This window comes from Thunnus albacares, chromosome 13, assembly GCF_914725855.1.
Source record: "Thunnus albacares chromosome 13, fThuAlb1.1, whole genome shotgun sequence".
In the NCBI taxonomy this organism is placed as follows: domain Eukaryota; kingdom Metazoa; phylum Chordata; class Actinopteri; order Scombriformes; family Scombridae; genus Thunnus; species Thunnus albacares.
In genome coordinates this window covers 30478431-30495681 of record NC_058118.1, presented here as the reverse complement: position 1 = coordinate 30495681, position 17251 = coordinate 30478431, and the positions used below count along the sequence as shown (strand labels likewise).

At 39.1% G+C, this 17251-nt stretch overlaps 1 protein-coding gene across 2 annotated transcripts; it reads left to right on the top strand.

The window, feature by feature from the left end:
- The first annotated feature begins 8821 nt into the window (after window positions 1-8821).
- serpinf2a (serpin peptidase inhibitor, clade F (alpha-2 antiplasmin, pigment epithelium derived factor), member 2a) lies at window positions 8822-16349 on the top strand. 2 transcript variants are annotated; one of them, XM_044369612.1, is made up of 9 exons: window positions 8822-8942; window positions 11127-11195; window positions 11322-11571; window positions 11758-11895; window positions 12004-12046; window positions 12355-12500; window positions 13654-13796; window positions 14596-14800; window positions 15555-16349. In XM_044369612.1, exons 2-9 carry the CDS (start codon window positions 11142-11144, stop codon window positions 16073-16075), a joined length of 1500 nt encoding a protein of 499 aa, XP_044225547.1. In that variant the 5' UTR covers window positions 8822-8942; window positions 11127-11141; the 3' UTR covers window positions 16076-16349. The 2 variants fall into 2 exon arrangements, with proteins under 2 accessions (XP_044225547.1, XP_044225545.1); XM_044369610.1 differs by lacking the exon at window positions 8822-8942 and having other exon boundaries at window positions 10756-11195.
- Window positions 16350-17251: the final 902 nt, after the last annotated feature.

Here is a 17251-nt window from a genome sequence, read left to right as displayed (position 1 = left end):
TTTGTGATGCATTTCACGGTCTACACTAAATATTAACTTAATGTGAGTTACCACACACACACACACACACACACACACACACAGTCACAGTGCCCCTGCAGACTTTATGTAAACTTTCACCAGAGTAAACACAGAAGAGGAAATCAGATCTGCTGTTTACGTCAGGCTGAACTCACCTTTTATCTTCCTGCACCGAATCTGCTGAAATTCAACATGTCAGGTGATTTACTGCAGTTTATCTTCACACACACACATTATATAACATACGTAATATAATATACTGAGGCAGCAACTTCTACTGCAAGATACTGCAAGAATATTCAAGGCTGCAACTGTCAACTTTTACAAAGAATTACTACATGATTGTTCAAAACAGTAGAAACCAATTTAAGCATTGTAGGGGATAAATTAGGTTTTCTAATCAAAGGGACTGAAAGATTCTCTACTAACTTTTGATAAATTGTCCCAAATCAGGAGACTTTTAAAGACATCATAATGTTCTTATGTTCGTAATGTTCTTTACCAAATATAAGGACATTTGTAACAACAGAGCGATAGTAATAATAATTAACAACTATAATAAACTTTATTTAGTCTATGTTAGCTATCTACAGAAGGGCACATGATCCATAATAAACCCCAGTTCAACTTAACATTTAATTATTTTGTTTTATTAAATAATATGCACTTCTGCTGTGTAATAGCACTGCATATTATTGGTTCCATATTTTCCTAATAATAATAATAATAATAATTTTCTATCCGTGTTATTCCTAACCTCATGATACCTTGTGACTTCCGCTTATTCCTTTCACTGTACCTGTGTCTGTAAGAGTTAGCGGTATGCTACAGTTGTTGATAAAATGACTGATGTAGGAACACATCCTGTCACACCTTAAACAGTGAAATGTGATCACACCTTTGCCTTTTACTACAGAGAAACGGGAGGATGAGCTGAGGAAGTGGCCTCAGATAACGTATAATTAGCATATTTAGCTACTTTATTGATTCTGTTGCTAGCTGTGGTTTCTGTTTTCGCTCTCTACCAACTCCTGAGGGAAATATCTGGCTCTTTAGCTGCTAAATGCACTAGTCACTTTAAGTCACCCTTGAGAGTTCAAATTTGAACCTGCTCTCACCTCTCATTAACAAACAAATACAAAAATGATGGATTTAGCAAATTCTTTCTTTAGTTGACTTTTCATTTATCTGATGTGGAGTTTTACATTAAAATGTCTAACAAAATGTTTGAGTCTGCAGCATGTGTTCAGACTTTGTGACATGTTAACTGACAGATGTGCTTGTTCATTTTCAGATGAGTGAAGTGAGACTTTAATCAGCAGACAACATTTCTCTGTTTTATCCTTTGCTGCCACCCAGTGGACACATATGGACCTGCATGATGAAACACTTCAACTTGTAGTCTGGTTTTGCTGTGTATTACATATTTAAATATATTTGAATTTTGTTATTTTTTTAAATTTAAAAAAAAAAAATTGATTTAGGGCTTTAGAGAATGATGCTTCACCTCCACTAAATCAAACAGTTCTAAGTTCTTACTCTAAAAAACACTGAAAAGATACAAAAATAAATGCAACAGAAGAATAATCCAGTGATAAAAAATTTAACGGTTAAAAAATTTATAGCAATTATAAGTGAATGTATATTTCTCAGTCGGAACAATAAAAAAAATGACATTTTCGTAATTAAAGTTGTTCTGTAACGAAGTCCTTCAAATGCAAATAGCCGTGCTGGGGAAATTGTGACATCTGCTGGCCAACACTTGATACTGCATTGGAGGGATTTAAAATGCAGGACCTCATGATAAACAGTGAGCTGAAAAAAATATCTACATATATATGCTGATGTTTACCATGTTCACCTGTTTGTGAACATGGTAAAAAGACAGAACCCAACTAGGACGGCAGTTGCACATGCCAGAGTTGTTTTGTGGTTCATCTTCAAAAAAAGCAGGGGTTGTAAGCATTTTTTTCATGATTTAATGACTAAATAATTACCTTTGTGAGACGAACGTGAAGTATATTGTGAATTTTCTACATCGTCAGTCAGAGACTAATATTAGCGGAGCAGCAAACTCTAGCAGTAAGAAATGAGACCAGCTGACCAACACACACTGCAGCATTAAACAACTTAAACCAACTCTGAGGTGAAGAAAATAACTCGGTGCTCAGTCTGTTTCACCTCAAAAACCTTTCGGCCGCTCAGTGTGTTGGACAACAGTGTTTTTACGTGGAGTTAACGCTGCAGCAGAGAGGCTGCTCTCCACTGCTGGAGCGCTCCTCCTCCTCCTCAGTTTGTTATTCTCATAAAGGCAGGAGACTGTAAGATGCTTTCAAATGAATTAATTAATGTAATTAACTTTATAAAATAAAAAGGCTGCAGATCATCTTGAGATCATAGTTGAAGGCTCTGCCTCCCATTCTACTTTTGGAGACTGTAGGAACCACCAGTAAGCTGCATTTTGGGAGCGCAGTTTTCTAGTGGGGTAATAGGGTACTATGAGCTCTCAATAATTACAGAGATCAATGGCATAGAACCAACAGCAAGCATGCCAAAAGTAGTTACAAAAAATGACCAGCAGGTGTCGCACTGAGTGAACCTCCTCATCAATAGGTTTGTACACTCAATGTCTCAAAAAAATAAATAGATATGTGGATATGTTGACAGCTAGACAAAAAACAGGCATCTATAGATAGGCATTTATGCAGTGACTAATCTACACAGACAGTGAACATCATATGAAGCAGTAAATCAGTTTGGGACATCTCATCCAGGTAGCATCAGTTAGAATCAAGCTCTCACTGGACAGTAGCCTCCATCAGCTGTGATCATGTGGAGCCACTTGATAACTGGCAAAACATACTCAATGTAATTCTGCAGACCGGTTAGAGACTCATCCTACCTGATAGGAAAGGACTGCTTTACCGCTATTATGGAGATAGGACGAATAATTTCCATCCACTATTAACTTTGTTGTCATACATTTGACATTTGAATATTGTATTGAGATAGACTTGAAAAAGTCCAAACCTATCCTTGAATCTACTTAAATTTTGAGAATGCTACAGGAGGCGTTCAAGTTCGTTTCCCATACAATATGTTATGTCAACACTGTACTGATAGATGTTGACATTTCTGTGAGTGTACTGAGAAGTTACACTGCTGGTCTTGAAGAACTCAGAGACCCCTCGCGCTGATACACGAAGACTACGAAGGGCCAGAGTGCATCTCATTTTCATGAACATTTTGTTCCTAGACTGAAAATGAAAAAGTAATAATTATAACACAAATAATTATACATCACACAAACATCAAGCACAAAACAGTAAAACAGTTTCACTAATGTAATTTCTAAAAAATAATATAATTATGATGGTTCTATTTTTTTAACAACCATCGTTGCCCAAGCCAGTGTTTGAGAATTATATATATATAAATGTTTGCGGTCATGTTTCCAGATTTTACAAACTTGCCAGGGTTGTAAAATACTGACTTGCAGTATCATAAAGTGCTATGTAGTGTTTTGCCATTTGAATAGTCTCCAAACGCATGGATCTATCCCTTGAACTGGACTTCTTGAATCATATTTCATCATCTCACTGCTACCTGAAGCAACATGCCAACACTAATACAGACCATTTTTAGTCTGAACAGGGTTCAGACAGATATTCAGTCTGGTAATAGCTCAGTACATAAAAAGCACTGAATCTACATATTCTTGAATAATTAAATACAGATGTACTACTCCTGAGGCAGAGAAAATAAAATTTAAAACATACCTCTGATTGCTGTACAAGAGGAAATGTCACTCAGTTAATTAGATCCTGCGGGAACAGATTTATCAAAAAATGTGAAATAATTTGTGTTACAGTCACAATTGCTAATTATTCCAGTTAACAAGGACTTCACAATGAAATGCTGAAGTGACTTTTTAAATACAAAATGTAAATATTTATCTGACTTAACAATACAATAGCTGCATTCTGGTGAGTGAGTGATTTAGTCCTAGATGTGCACAAAACACATGAATATGAACTTTTGATTAGTTTACAAAATAACAGTCAAGTAAAAACTTCAAATGTAATATGAGCAGGGTTTGAAGTGGATCTACGATGTTAAATTGATAAAGCTGATCAATAGAAAATTAATCAGCAATAATATCTTAATTTTATATAATTGTTTCACAAGAAAAAATGCCAAAAATGATGTGGTTCCTGCTTCTCAAAAATGCAGATTTGCTGCTTTTCTTTATGTTACATCACTGTGAATTGAATATCTCGGGGTTTGGGACTGTTGGTCGGACGAAACAAGACATTTGAAGAAGTTCCCTTGGGCTTCTGCAAATGACACTAAAATTGGTGTATTTTCTTACTTTGACAGTTTATAGACAACACAATTAATTGATGAGTCAAGAAATAATCATTGGAATAATTCGAGCAATACCAACAGTATTTCAGCACACATCATACCGAGATTTCTTTGAAGCTCAAGAACCTCAGCACTCATGTTTCACTTGAGCCTAAGAGGAAAGAGAAATGACAATAAATATATAGATGACAACTTAAAATATATGAAGGACCTCTGAGTCTGTCCCTTATCACCTTCCGTGACACTCTGCCAAAGCTTCCTCACAGGTAAAACTTTATGAAGGAAATATATGAAGGACTTAGCATACTAGCATACATCATGTTCAATAGTAACACAGTTCAGTATTCACTGGTTGAGTCAAGCTATTTATATCCAAAACCAAACTATTTAGCTTAATTTTGTCCAAGTTAAAAAAAGAGTTTTGACTATTTCAGTATCAAATATATCAAATCTTGAGATCAGAGGAGCAAAGCTTCCTCACAGGTAAAACTTTATTTCACAGTAAAACAGCAAATGATTGTACAAAGCCAGAAAGGGTTGCAGAAATGTTTCATTTTTCTTGTTTCCTATCTTGTCAATTGTCTTTTTGATCCAAAATCCTTTAGGATTTGATTTAACTTTTAAATTGTATTATATGCAAATGAAGAGATTTGCTTTTTGCCCATTATCTATTCATATAAGAAAATAAACAGAACATTAGTGGGTCAAAAAATGAGGGAGGGAAAGGGAGAGGAGGGGTGAGAGACAGACGGTGATCAGTAGATGCTGAGTGAGAGGGAATAGGCAGCTTTACATTACGGTGCTGTAATATCTCTTAACTACAGTCCTTTCATCCCCACGTCCAAACTGTGTGAGTGTCAGCATGTGTGTATGTAATACTGTAGGTCAAGGCTGATAATTAGTATGATTACTGCAAGCGATCACACTATTGTAGCAGCAGCTCTCAACAGTAGAGTTGGCACATGTGCACCTGGACAGCGGCGTATGACTTTTAATTTTTTTTTTTTTTCCTCACCCATCTTCATCCAGTAAATCACCAGGTAAGTTCCTTTTTGCTTTGCTTGGTAGCATTGTCAAAATACATTACATTTCCAATCAGTTTGAATTGTGCTATATGCCCTTGCTTTTGTCATGATAACAATTTGGTACCATGTCATCCCATCAAAACATCAAACAAAAAGCTATTTTACCGGTGTGTGTATATATATATTTTTTTTCCTTAAGGCTGTGATCTATTCTTTGAGATTCTTTCCGACTTACTGACCGATCTTGACAATTTGGAGTTTTTGCTCAAATTGTTTTCCTGAAGTGAATTTAATTCCGTTGAAATGTAAAAGGCATAGGACTGAAGATGCAGGAGTTAAGTTTTGAAATCAGTCTTGCTAACTACTACATCTGTACTGTTGCTGAAATAATGTCTTGTTTCAGCAGCAAGTCAACATTTCTGAGAGCGGAGCTGGACTTGTGATTCTGATGCTCCAAATTACACAGTGAGTTTCATTTTACTTTGTTTTATATGACAACATGCCCAAATAACTTAATTTTATGTCGATAATATCCCATCGCCGTCTGTGTAGTGTTGTGTACTTGTAGATTTATTACTCTAGTGGCCTATATGAAACACAGCAGCAATTTGCAGCAATATCCCAGTCCTTCAGTGTTGCATTCCTGGATGGATGCAACACTGAAGTGTGCTATTTATACTACTACAGTTTATGATACACACTGTTTTTGTTTTTCAGGTGGTTCACAGGGATAAACACTGAGAGGCACCCCGTCCTTTCACTGGAGATGGAGAAAGATGACATCAGTCAATCCTTGTGTGTTCAGTCTCCTAAAGAAACTAATGGACTTTTGAATGGGACAGTGAACCCTCTCACCCACCCACACAATCAGTCTCTATGCCACACTCTTCAGTTACTCACTGAGTTAGTCTTGGTTACTCATAGTGACTCAGTCACTTTCTCAATCAGTCACTCATTACAAACTTTTATAAACACACACTTGGACAGTCTGGTTACAACTTGCATTAGAGGGACATTAATTAGGGTTTTTTAACATTATCAGACATTATCAGATGAAGAGAAATATCCTCCCCTCCTCCTAGTAACGTCTCTGTACTCAGGCAATCACAGCCAACCGCCCCCCTTTACTCTCATTGCCACAAGGGGGAGACAAAAGTCTTGAACTCCAGCTTAAAAAGAAAGACAGAATTATACACATGTATCCTGTTAAGGATACACAGCCACAATTTTATGAAAAACATGTTTTTGTATAACATTGATTGAGATTGACAACATTTTATATAATGAGCAATATTTTGTGTTCATATTAAGTAGCAACTACCACTACTTGAGGCTGAAGTCCTTTTAAGTGTCACTGACGGCCACTAGATCCTCCAACTGACTCCCATTCAAGAAATATATTTTTTCATTGAGTCATTGTGGTCTCAATCTCTAAATTCAGGTTCCTCTAATAAGTATGCTGGTGGTAATTTTGGAAATTATTGCACCGTTAATAAGATTTGAAGACTTATAGTAGCTCTGATGTCAGCTGTGTGGGAGTTGATGGCTCACCTGCTGCTCCGGGACTCACTTCTGAACTTCTGTTTAAAGAATAAACAGTGATTTTTCTGCAGACACCCAGTACTACTGTGTCTGTGGTTCAGGAGTAACTAACAAGACCCTCACAGGATGGTGTCATGGTTTAAATGCACCCACTTTTACTAACACTGACTATTTTTGCCCATAAAGCAACGTCTAATCAACATCAGGTGATCTTGATAATTCAGTCGCACTAGGTTTCAACTGTCAGAATTTACACTGAACGACATTTTGTTTTGTCACCTTCAGCCAATGAGGCATCTTCTGCCTCTACCAGTCACAGGGAATGTTTACAGGGTCAGTTGTGTGTGTCAGACTGTGTGTGTGTGTGCAGTTGGCAAAATGTCTGTTATTACTGGAAGTCAGGCAGCAGAGGGTGTAGGAGGAGCTGGATGTTGTTAAATCACGTTTTTCTTTTATTAACAGTGTGGAGAGTACAAGTCGCCTCACTTTTACTTTTACCCTTCCCCTCTGTGAGGATCCTCAGTAATATAATATACTAGATGTCCAGAAGTATGCTGAACATGTGATTCAGACACTAACGTCTGTATCATCATCTGGTGTGACACGATTTCCAACCTGAAGTTGAGCAAACATGTTCGTCAGAAACTCTGAACCCTCTTTTTTGAAAGTGTGCTATTATGTTGATTTGAACGAGGACATTACCCTCGTGAATAGACATATTCTTGTAATACACTGCAGGTTTGTTTACCTCGTAATCTGGAGAGTAGCTAGATTTCAGATAATTCAGTGTGTTTCAGTGAGTGTTCTGTGGTGAAAACAGGAGGATCAAGGTGAACGAAGGACCCTGTTTGTCACAGAGCTGCATTGTGGGGGCGTTCAGCTGCAACCCGGCGGTCAGAACAAGACAAATACACGCCCACTCCCTCTGCTGAATGTATGTACAGAGCGCCACGGAGGCACGAAACTGGAGGACGATTCAGTGCACAAAGCAGTTTAAATACACCGTGAAACCACTGCTAGTGACAGATTAGTTTAGCTTTGTTTTTCAGTTTAGATACTTTAGCTTAGCTGTGTATTTTTATCAGATTAGCTTAAACAACACAACAAATTTGTACCTTAGTTTAGCTTTATTGTATAGTTTAGTTTAGATTTGTTGTGTAGTTTAGTTTCAATTTGGTGTTGTCTTTAGCATTATTTATTTTATTTTAGCTTACTTAAACTTACTTGTTGTTTAGTTTGCTATAGTTTTGCTTTGTTTAATCTAGCTTCCACAGTCTGCTTCCAGAGAGCCCGCCATATTGCACCGCCATGTTTCTACAGTAGCCCAGAACAGACAAACCAAACGCTGGCTCTAGAGAGGGCCTTTCACGGTTTTTGTGAGTTTCACGGCTGCCGTAGCGTCTCCTACATACTTGGAAGAGGAGGGTGAGGGGAGGGGTTATCAGTTGCAGTCTGCAACCTCACTGCTAGATACCACTAAATCTTACACACTCGACCTTTAAGTTATATGTTTGACTATGTCACGTTTGAAAGACTTTAAGTCATTTGTAAAGAGTTGAGAAACAAGCATTTTCCAAAAAGACAGAGTATTCCTTTAAGTGAGCTCTATAAACACAGAGTATTATGGTGTAAAGAGTAGTATCTAACTTCTGGAAATAAATTAGTTCACTTTGAGAATGCTAATGAATGACCTTGATTGGCTCTAATCCTCTCAGATAGATTCACAGACACATTTTATAGTGTTTGTTAACTCTACAAAGAGCCTTATGATAGTCAGTCTGTCTCTTTATTTTTACATTCTGTAGTAACTGCAGCCACGAGCCGTCCAGGGTTGATTATTAACTGGCCAACAGGGGGGCGGCAGTTGTTGAGTCCAGGCACTACGCTGTCCAGCCTAGAGAGCGCTGACCATATCTGTCTTTTCTCTTATTTTATCCATCTCATCTCTTAATTCCCTTTTGTTCCTCCGCCTCAGACACAGGCCAGGTGAGTTCTGAACATCTCCGATTTCACCCAAAAGCTTTTTCAACTGCATTCTCCGCTGCAAATCAGTTTCAGGGCTGCTAAAATAATTTGTAGTTTACAAACTGTTTTGAATTGCTCTCAGATAGGGAAGATGCAACGTGATCCACTGATGCAGTTTGTTTATAGGAGCCTGAAGATGAGTCTTATCTCATATACAGTGGTGGTAGATTCATATAGTTCATGGAGTTCAGTGTGTTATGTGTTCTGTGTATTCAGTGTATTGCAGCTCAGCCAAAAAAAGGTTCTGAAACAGTAACCTTTAGCCCCCCGGTAAACACAGCCGCCATATCTGAAACCTCAAGTGACTTTAAACCTACTAGACGGACAGATACATAGATAGATACCATTATAATGACAACTTTTAACCATAGCAGCAGATGATAGTGTTGGTCAATCAGACTCTTTGGCTCAGAATAAAATATCTTGACAACTATTTGATCAATTGTCATAAAATTGGGTGCAGACACTGTTGGCCCCCAGAGGATGAAACTGCAGCAATCCCCTGACTTTTCCTCTAGCATCACCAGGTGGACAAAAGTCCAGTTGTTCAAGAATTCAGCAGCCTAGCAGATGATGTGAGATCCTCAGAATCTACTACAATTTTCAAAAGACGTGTAAAAAGTTTTTTCTATCTAACAAAATGGAAAGATGACAGAAGAGTGGAAGTATTTAGTATTTTAGTAAAAAAATACCACTTGTATAATGAGTATATACATAATTAAATCTGTATGTCACAACTGTTAGCAGAGGAGCTGCAGTCTTTGTCACCAGGACAACTATGGAAATAAGTTATTTTAACTTTTAGTGTTTTATCCTGCTTTAATTGTATGAATAACACTTTGTTTTTTATGTGCTGTTTACAGTTTGCTTTATTTTGTTTGTTTTGTGTCTCTGCATGTCCATGTTTTTATGCTTATTGTCTGAATCTGTTTGTTTGTTTTCCTGGTGAATGTGTGGAAAAGTATGTTATGTGCAGGTTATTTTATGACAGAATAAAACCAGACCACAGCTAATATTAGCACGCTAACATGCTAGGATGTCCTTGTGAGCATGTCAGAGTAGAAATGTGGAATTTGGAAAATACCTCTTAGCGACATCATATTTACTGATTATTTGTGTTCATGTGGTCATCAGTTCTTTAAAAAGAACCAATTTCAAACTTTTTCAATTTAAGGATAAGCACTTTCAGATGTGCCATCTTGTTTTCAGGGCGGCCTTCAGATGAAACCAATGAAAAAGCCATTACAGGATGTAAACAATAGAAGCCTTGATTCAATTTTTTCCTCAAAATTTTTCCTTTGTTTCCCTACGAGCCTGAATATATTTCATCAATGGGCCATCAGAGGAATTATTGTCTGATGCATATTTATTTGATACTAGTGCAGTGCCCATTCAAAACATGCCTGTTAGGAACGGGCTGATTTCTCAATATCTATAGAGAACAGTGCCTGTCCCCAAAAAGCCTCTCATGCAGACTATCGGTAGACTCTACAATTTACCAATGCTCCCTAAATGCCTCACATGCAGACTACAATTTTGAGCTGAGCTGAAGTTGATTGGATGAACTTCAGTGCCTGTTCAAAACATGCCTGAGACATCCTGCACTGTCTTGAATATACATACTAAGTTTCCGACTTTTTCAATTAATTCTCTATGGTAGTTTTTATCACTACGGATAGTGATAAAATGGCAATGGCAGAGTGGCGCTGTACATATTCCCACTTGTTGACTCCATGGGCAGAAGAAGAAGCAGAAGCAATGTTGTTTATGAGGTATTTTTTTTATACATTTCTTGAGAACCCAAACAACTCAACACTCAACACTGCACTTCCCTGGGTCCTCAGCAATACACCTGCCAAGTGTGAAGTCGACCGGATGAACGGTTGTCGAGATACATGAAGGACACACATACAGATAGACAGACATATATAATACAGAGATTCCTTCCTTTATAGTTAGATGTACTGTATGATTTGTACTTTGGCTGCCAATTCCCAGAGTCAAATTTTCATTACAGTTTCCATGTTGCCTACTAGAGGTTGATCTAATTGATCTGTAGTCATTTTGATGAAACTGTGCACAGACATGATGCTGTAAAACAAACTGTCTTCTTCGCTTTTGATGATGTCTCTCTGTGTTTTTCAGGCTGGTGGTTTAGAAATGAAGTTGTGTCTTCTTCTTCTCTTGCTTTGTCTCTGCCATCTGGGACTGACTGTAAGAAGAACCTCAGTCTAGTAAACTACCTTTTTAAGCACTAAAGGGGAATTCTTTATTTGCTCTTTCTTTTTGATGTGACCTTACTCTTCGGAAAATGAACCCTGTCTGTCCTCCTGTCTCCAGGAGGAACCCAGTCCAACTCCAGGAGGTCCTGATGTCTCTGCTCCTGTAGATAAAGAAAAGGAGACGGAGGAGAAGGTTCACAGCTGTGGAGAAAGACGAGTGTTCAGCCCAGAGGAACACCGGGCGATAGGGGGAGCCATAGAGCGACTGGGTTTACAGCTCCTAGAAAAGCTTCCTATTGGTCTGCAGCAGCCAAATGTTGTCCTATCACCTCTTAGCCTGGCCTTTGCCCTCGCACATCTCACCTTAGGTCAGTCAGAGTTTTCCTGAAATGGCTATGCGGAAGATAAACCCTTTGATTTAAGAACATGACTGTTCTTCTGGTATCACATACAAAGCCACATGTTGTAGAGAATGTTCATATAACACTGTCATCCATCAACTGTTCCTGCACATTCCTCCCAAACATTTTGTTCAGATATCATTTTTCCCTCAGGAGCTCGCAATGAAACAGAGAAGCTGCTACTGAAGAGCCTTCATGCCCAAAGTCTCCCATGTTACCATCATATTCTGGGAGGCCTTATGCCTCATTTCAGCAACATGGATGTGGCAACACGCATGTACCTGAGACCAGGTGTGTGGTGATGACTTTTGAACAGGAGATGGTTTATAAGAAGTACAATTTGTCTTATACAGTTTTTTTCCATTTTCTCTTCTTTTCTCTCCATTTTTCATCTCTCAGGATTTGAAGTGAAATTGTCTTTTGTTCAGGACTCTCTGGCCAGGTATCAATTACATTTAGGTCAAAAACACACAGGTTGAAAGCAGTTACTTTTCAGCAGAGTGCTCATCTAGATTTTGAACATCCTGCACACATTTGACAACTTACTCATAATTACTACGGTAAGTACAGTCGTCCTTACTGTAGTAATTATGATGGGAGCAAAGGAGATAATCATGTGACATTGTTATAACAGCTTTGGAAGACGCAGAGAAGAAGTGGTTGTAGAGTAGTAGAGGTTTCTGTTTTGTTGTCTAAAATATCTATGCACCATGTTTGCAATGGAAGTAAAAAGTTGTTTTTCCTCTTCAGGTACCAATCACTGCCTGTTCCCCTGCCCTCTGTGGAGGAGGTCAATCATTGGGTGGATAATGCCACTAATGGCCACATCCCAAACTTCCTGGAAAGTATTCCACATGATGTGGTGCTTATGCTCATCAATGCCATGTACTTCAAAGGTGAAACATTCCACCAAAGACCACTCAGTATGGTGATTTACAATGTCATAGTGAAGACAGAAATAAAACAAAAATTCATTCCAATTGTATGAAGTGCAAAGAACAAATCAGATGTTTCAGCAGTGATGTCAGTGCCCAGAGGTGACTTTTAGGTCCATTTCAGCTGTCTAGCTCCTTAGTTGATTGGTGTGACTTGACTTGACTTGATTTGACTTGGCTTGACTTTAATGGTCACACAACAGAAGTTAGTGGAATTTCTTCTTGGTACAGTATAGAAAAGAATATATAAGAATATATTAACATTGGGCTACTTTACTTGCCAGCAGACATTGGTGCCGCTTTAGTTCCAGTACCTAAGCAGATCAGAGAGGCCCGAATGTCTTTGTCACCACAAAATAGCTCCACTTAGGGGATCCCTGTTGGTAAGCTCATCCCCAGAGCCTCCAAAAGAACGCAGGTGCCTCGACCACTTTATCACTCCAGTTGTGGAGCAGCTGCTCAATATTGAGGTCGTCTTGAAGCACTGATCTCCTGTTTGTTTATGTAGAGCAAGGCCAACCATCTAGCAGTGATGCCATCTTGATTGCTTTGATCCAAGTTTTCATGCCTCCTCTCAAAAGACAAAATTCGTGACCATAGCTGAGGGTTGAGACAAAAAGAGAACGCTGAATTCCTGGCCTTCTTTCTTCGCATGGCAGTCTCCAAAACCACAGTCAAAGCCTCTGGTAAAACAACTCTAAAACGTGGTAAGCCTACCACACTAGGGAGTTGCTGCCCATCAGCTGGACTGAGCAGTTTTGCAATTTTAGGGAGAGAGCCATGATCTCAGACATGGGAACACTGATCTTCATAGTGGCTACAGTCTGCTTCATTGCACGTTAGATCAGAACATCATCAGCAAATAGTCTAATATCACCAGACCGGACACTCTCCAGACTATGGCAGCTCCTTGATATCCTGCCGATGAACATTACAAACAGAGGAGGTGATAAGGTGCACCTTTAGTAGAGTCCAATGCTCCTCAAGAAATGCTAGCTTAATTCTAAAACTGCAAACACAAGAGCTAGATGACTTATGAATTCAGATTGCAAAAAATGAAAAATTTCCTTTAAGTTACTAATGATTGCCTCTTGCCCCCCTCTGTGTTTGTCAGGTGAATGGCAGACACGATTTGACCCACTTGTGACCTCTAAGGGAATATTCTACCTGGACAACCAGAACTCAGTGTCAGTGGACATGATGAAGTCTGTCCAGTACCCACTCCGCCTGCTGTACGACCCAGAGCTGGAAGCCCAGGTAACAGTCATGGGTATATCAGTGATGCTGCAGATATCGTCCACTATCTTGGGAAGAGCCTAGAATTCCCTCAAGACTTTTACATGATAATGCATGATATTATATGTAAGCAATGAAACACAATCACATGTGCTGATATACAAAAACATGTGATGTAGAGGCATCTGTCACTAAGGCATTTGAACCATGGTCACTCAACAAGGGTTCTCAATTTAACCATGGATTTATGGTCCAACACTCAGCTGTGGTCACAGATACAAACAGCCAAAATGAGTTTCCTTTGCAGGGCAGCTGGTCTTACCCTTGGAGGCAGGGTTAGGAGTTGAACCACTTCTCCTTGAAAGGAGCTTTTGAGGTGGTTCAGGAATCTGATCAGGATTCCTCTGAGATACCGCCCTCTGGAGGTTTTCTGGGCACATCCAATTCGGAGGCGATACTGGGCATACCTAGAACACACCGGATTATAGATCACTACACTTCCTGTCACTTTGTCCTGTCTGTTGAGGGACCGATATGAACTCATAGTTGGCTCATGAGATTCCCTCATCATTCATTTTATATGCCTTGGGTTCCTGGAAGATGTTGCTGGGGAAAAGGACGTACAAGATTTTTCAGTGACCATGGTTTAAATAAGTTGTGTCTAGTTTATGTCTCATTGAATTTCTTTTTCCTTCATTTTCTTCCTTTTCCCCTTCACCTCTTAACCGCCATGTACTCCTATTGTGTTTTTGTAGGACGTTAGTCCATATGATAGATCAAAAACAAAGAAATAAAAAGATATTCCTTGTCTCTCGTCCAGGTCGCCAGTTTTCCCTTCAAGGGAAACACCAGCTTCTTAATCGTCATGCCTTTGCTGGGCACAGGAAACGTGTCATCAGTGCTTCCCAAACTGAACATATCTGACCTTTACAGACGTCTACCTCAGAAGAAAACAATGCAAGTCAACTTACCCAAGGTGAAGCTGCAGTACCGCCAGGAGCTCCAGGAAGCGCTTACCAGCATGGGTGAGAATATTCACAGGAACCAAAGAGGCATTTACCAGAAACAACATGTCACTTCCAAACATCTAAAGGATAGCACACACTGATCATGTTGGTAGCATTACCTAATTTGACTCTACAACTCACTGGAGGCAGTATACAAGCAGAAGTGTTAAGTTAACTGAACCCTAGATGTTCAAATCCAGGGAAGTGAATGTGATAAAAAATAATGCTTTTCTGGAGTGTCAATGCAGTCATGCAACAATGAAACACGTTGTGAGGTGGGTTAACAAAGGAAACAAAACGATTTTAATGAACATCCATGCTACCCTTTCGTGTGAATTAAATTTTTGTTATTGCCTATGCCATGACTGTCCACAAGGACGTCTGCAGATGTCTGAACATGTTATTCTACACAAGGGCTGCGACTAATAATTGGTTTCATTATCAATTCATCTACCAATTATTTTCTCGATTAATTGATTAATGGTTTAGTCTATGATATGTCAAGAAGTAGTTTGTTTTATCTGAGCAACAGTCAAAAACCAGAATATATTCAATTTACAATATATAAAACAAAAAAAAGCAGCAAATCCCCACATTTGAGAAACTGGAACCGACATATTTTTTGGCATTTTTGCTGAAATAATTAATTGATTATCAAAATAGTTTTTTTTTAAATCAACTAATTGATTATTCAACAAATCTTTGCAGCTTTAATCTACACAGAGTATATTTATAACTCTCCCCACTCCCTACCTCTCTGGTTGTCTCTCAGGCCTCGGCTCTCTGTTTTCGGGTCCTGACCTCTCTGGGATCTCCGACCATCCCCTGAAGGTGACAGGCGTCCGCCATGCCAGCACCATAGAACTCAGCGAGGAAGGTGTGGAGGCGTCTGCCACCACTGCTGTAACCTCAATGCGCTCCATCTTCCTCTTCTCTATCAACTCCCCCTTCCTCTTTGTGGTCGTCGATGACGCCTCCCTCACCCCCCTCTTCATGGGCATTGTCACAAACCCTGCCCCCGACAATGACCCCATGCTCCATGATGATCCTGATGGCAACAGCACCATGAGCGACCAACCTGCAATGGAGAATACTGGGAAAAGAGACATAAATAGCGAACTAACGTCATGCAGCGACACAGAGCAAGGAGAGGGCAGCAGAAGGCAGTCATGCAGCGCCCCCACTGGTGAGAAGGAGCAGCTGCAGCCTGTAAATGGACTGGAGAGCAGCAGTGGGAAGAAGACAGGAGAAAATGAAACCTGCTCCAAACCAGACAACTCTGTACCTGCCTGATGTTTGGAATCTTAGTGGTGAAAGGAATAATTTGATATTTTGGGAAATGTGCCTATTTGATTTTCTCAGAGTTAGATGAGTAAATCTAAACCACTCTCATGTCTGTCTGTCAGGTAAATATGAAGCTAGAGCCATAAAAACAGGGGGAACAGCTAGCCTGGCTCTTTCTGAAAGGTAACAAAATCCATCTACCAGCTCACTAAATTGAAATCAGCCCTGTGACAAAACAATGAAGGCTGTTGCATTTGTGGCGGCTGCTCCACTCTCATATCATGAGACATGAAATACAATTCAGGAAGTTCAGTTTAAGTACTGGATTTGTTCATTCGAAGGCTTGTCAGTTACAAAAAAATACAGAAACAGGATTGATCATAAGTAATCCAGCAGGAAAGTGCATTTGAATTTATGTGATTAGCACCTTGCCTTGCATTGTGTTGTGGCAAAAGTTGAGCCTGGTTCAACTTTTTTGCCAGACGACCCTGGTTGTTTTTGCTGGAACCCTTAGTGTCGGCACCTCTGCTGTTTCGCAGGACTGTAACTGACATGTTATATCTTGTATTTTTAATCTGTAGAAAAACTAAGTGTAAAAATGACAACTTGTGGTGTTACTGGGGGGATTATGTGTGAGACCACTTCTTGGCCGGAAGCAGTTGCTAGGTTTCCATCCAAATTTACTACAAATTTTAACTGAATTTCCAGAATATTGGAAAAAGAATATTCAAATTGAAAATTGATTCAAATTATTTCCGTCCATTACTGTTTTGAGAATGTTTGGATTTGGTTCATTAAGCAGCAGGTGGCGCTAATTCTCCTGTCGGTGCCATCAGTCAGCAGTCAAAGCTCAAATGATGGAAAACATGATGGAAATATGACATTTCTGTTAGTTTCATATATTGATGTGAGGAAGGTTACAGTCCCCTCATCATCGCTCCACACAGATCTGATGTTTTCAGCTTTTCAGTGGCGTTTAAGTCACATGATTCATGTACGTCATCACTTAGTCACTAAGTCTGTCTACACTGCATTGATCGTATTTTACTTTTATTGGTAAGCCAACTTTTCCTCCTCAACAAAGTGTAAAAACATTTTTGTGACATTCTGAGATTTTCTTTTGAATTTTCCGTGTTTCCACACACGTTTTTTTTTAAGGCACAAATTGAAAATGCAAATAAAATG

Coding starts and splice junctions, on each gene's coding strand:
- serpinf2a (XM_044369610.1), top strand. CDS start 11,103: ATGATGTCTCTCTGTGTTTTTCAGGCTGGTGGTTTAGAAATGAAGTTG. Junction 11,196..11,321: donor TCTGCCATCTGGGACTGACT/GTAAGAAGAACC, acceptor TCCTGTCTCCAG/GAGGAACCCAGTCCAACTCC. Junction 11,896..12,003: donor ACGCATGTACCTGAGACCAG/GTGTGTGGTGAT, acceptor TTCATCTCTCAG/GATTTGAAGTGAAATTGTCT.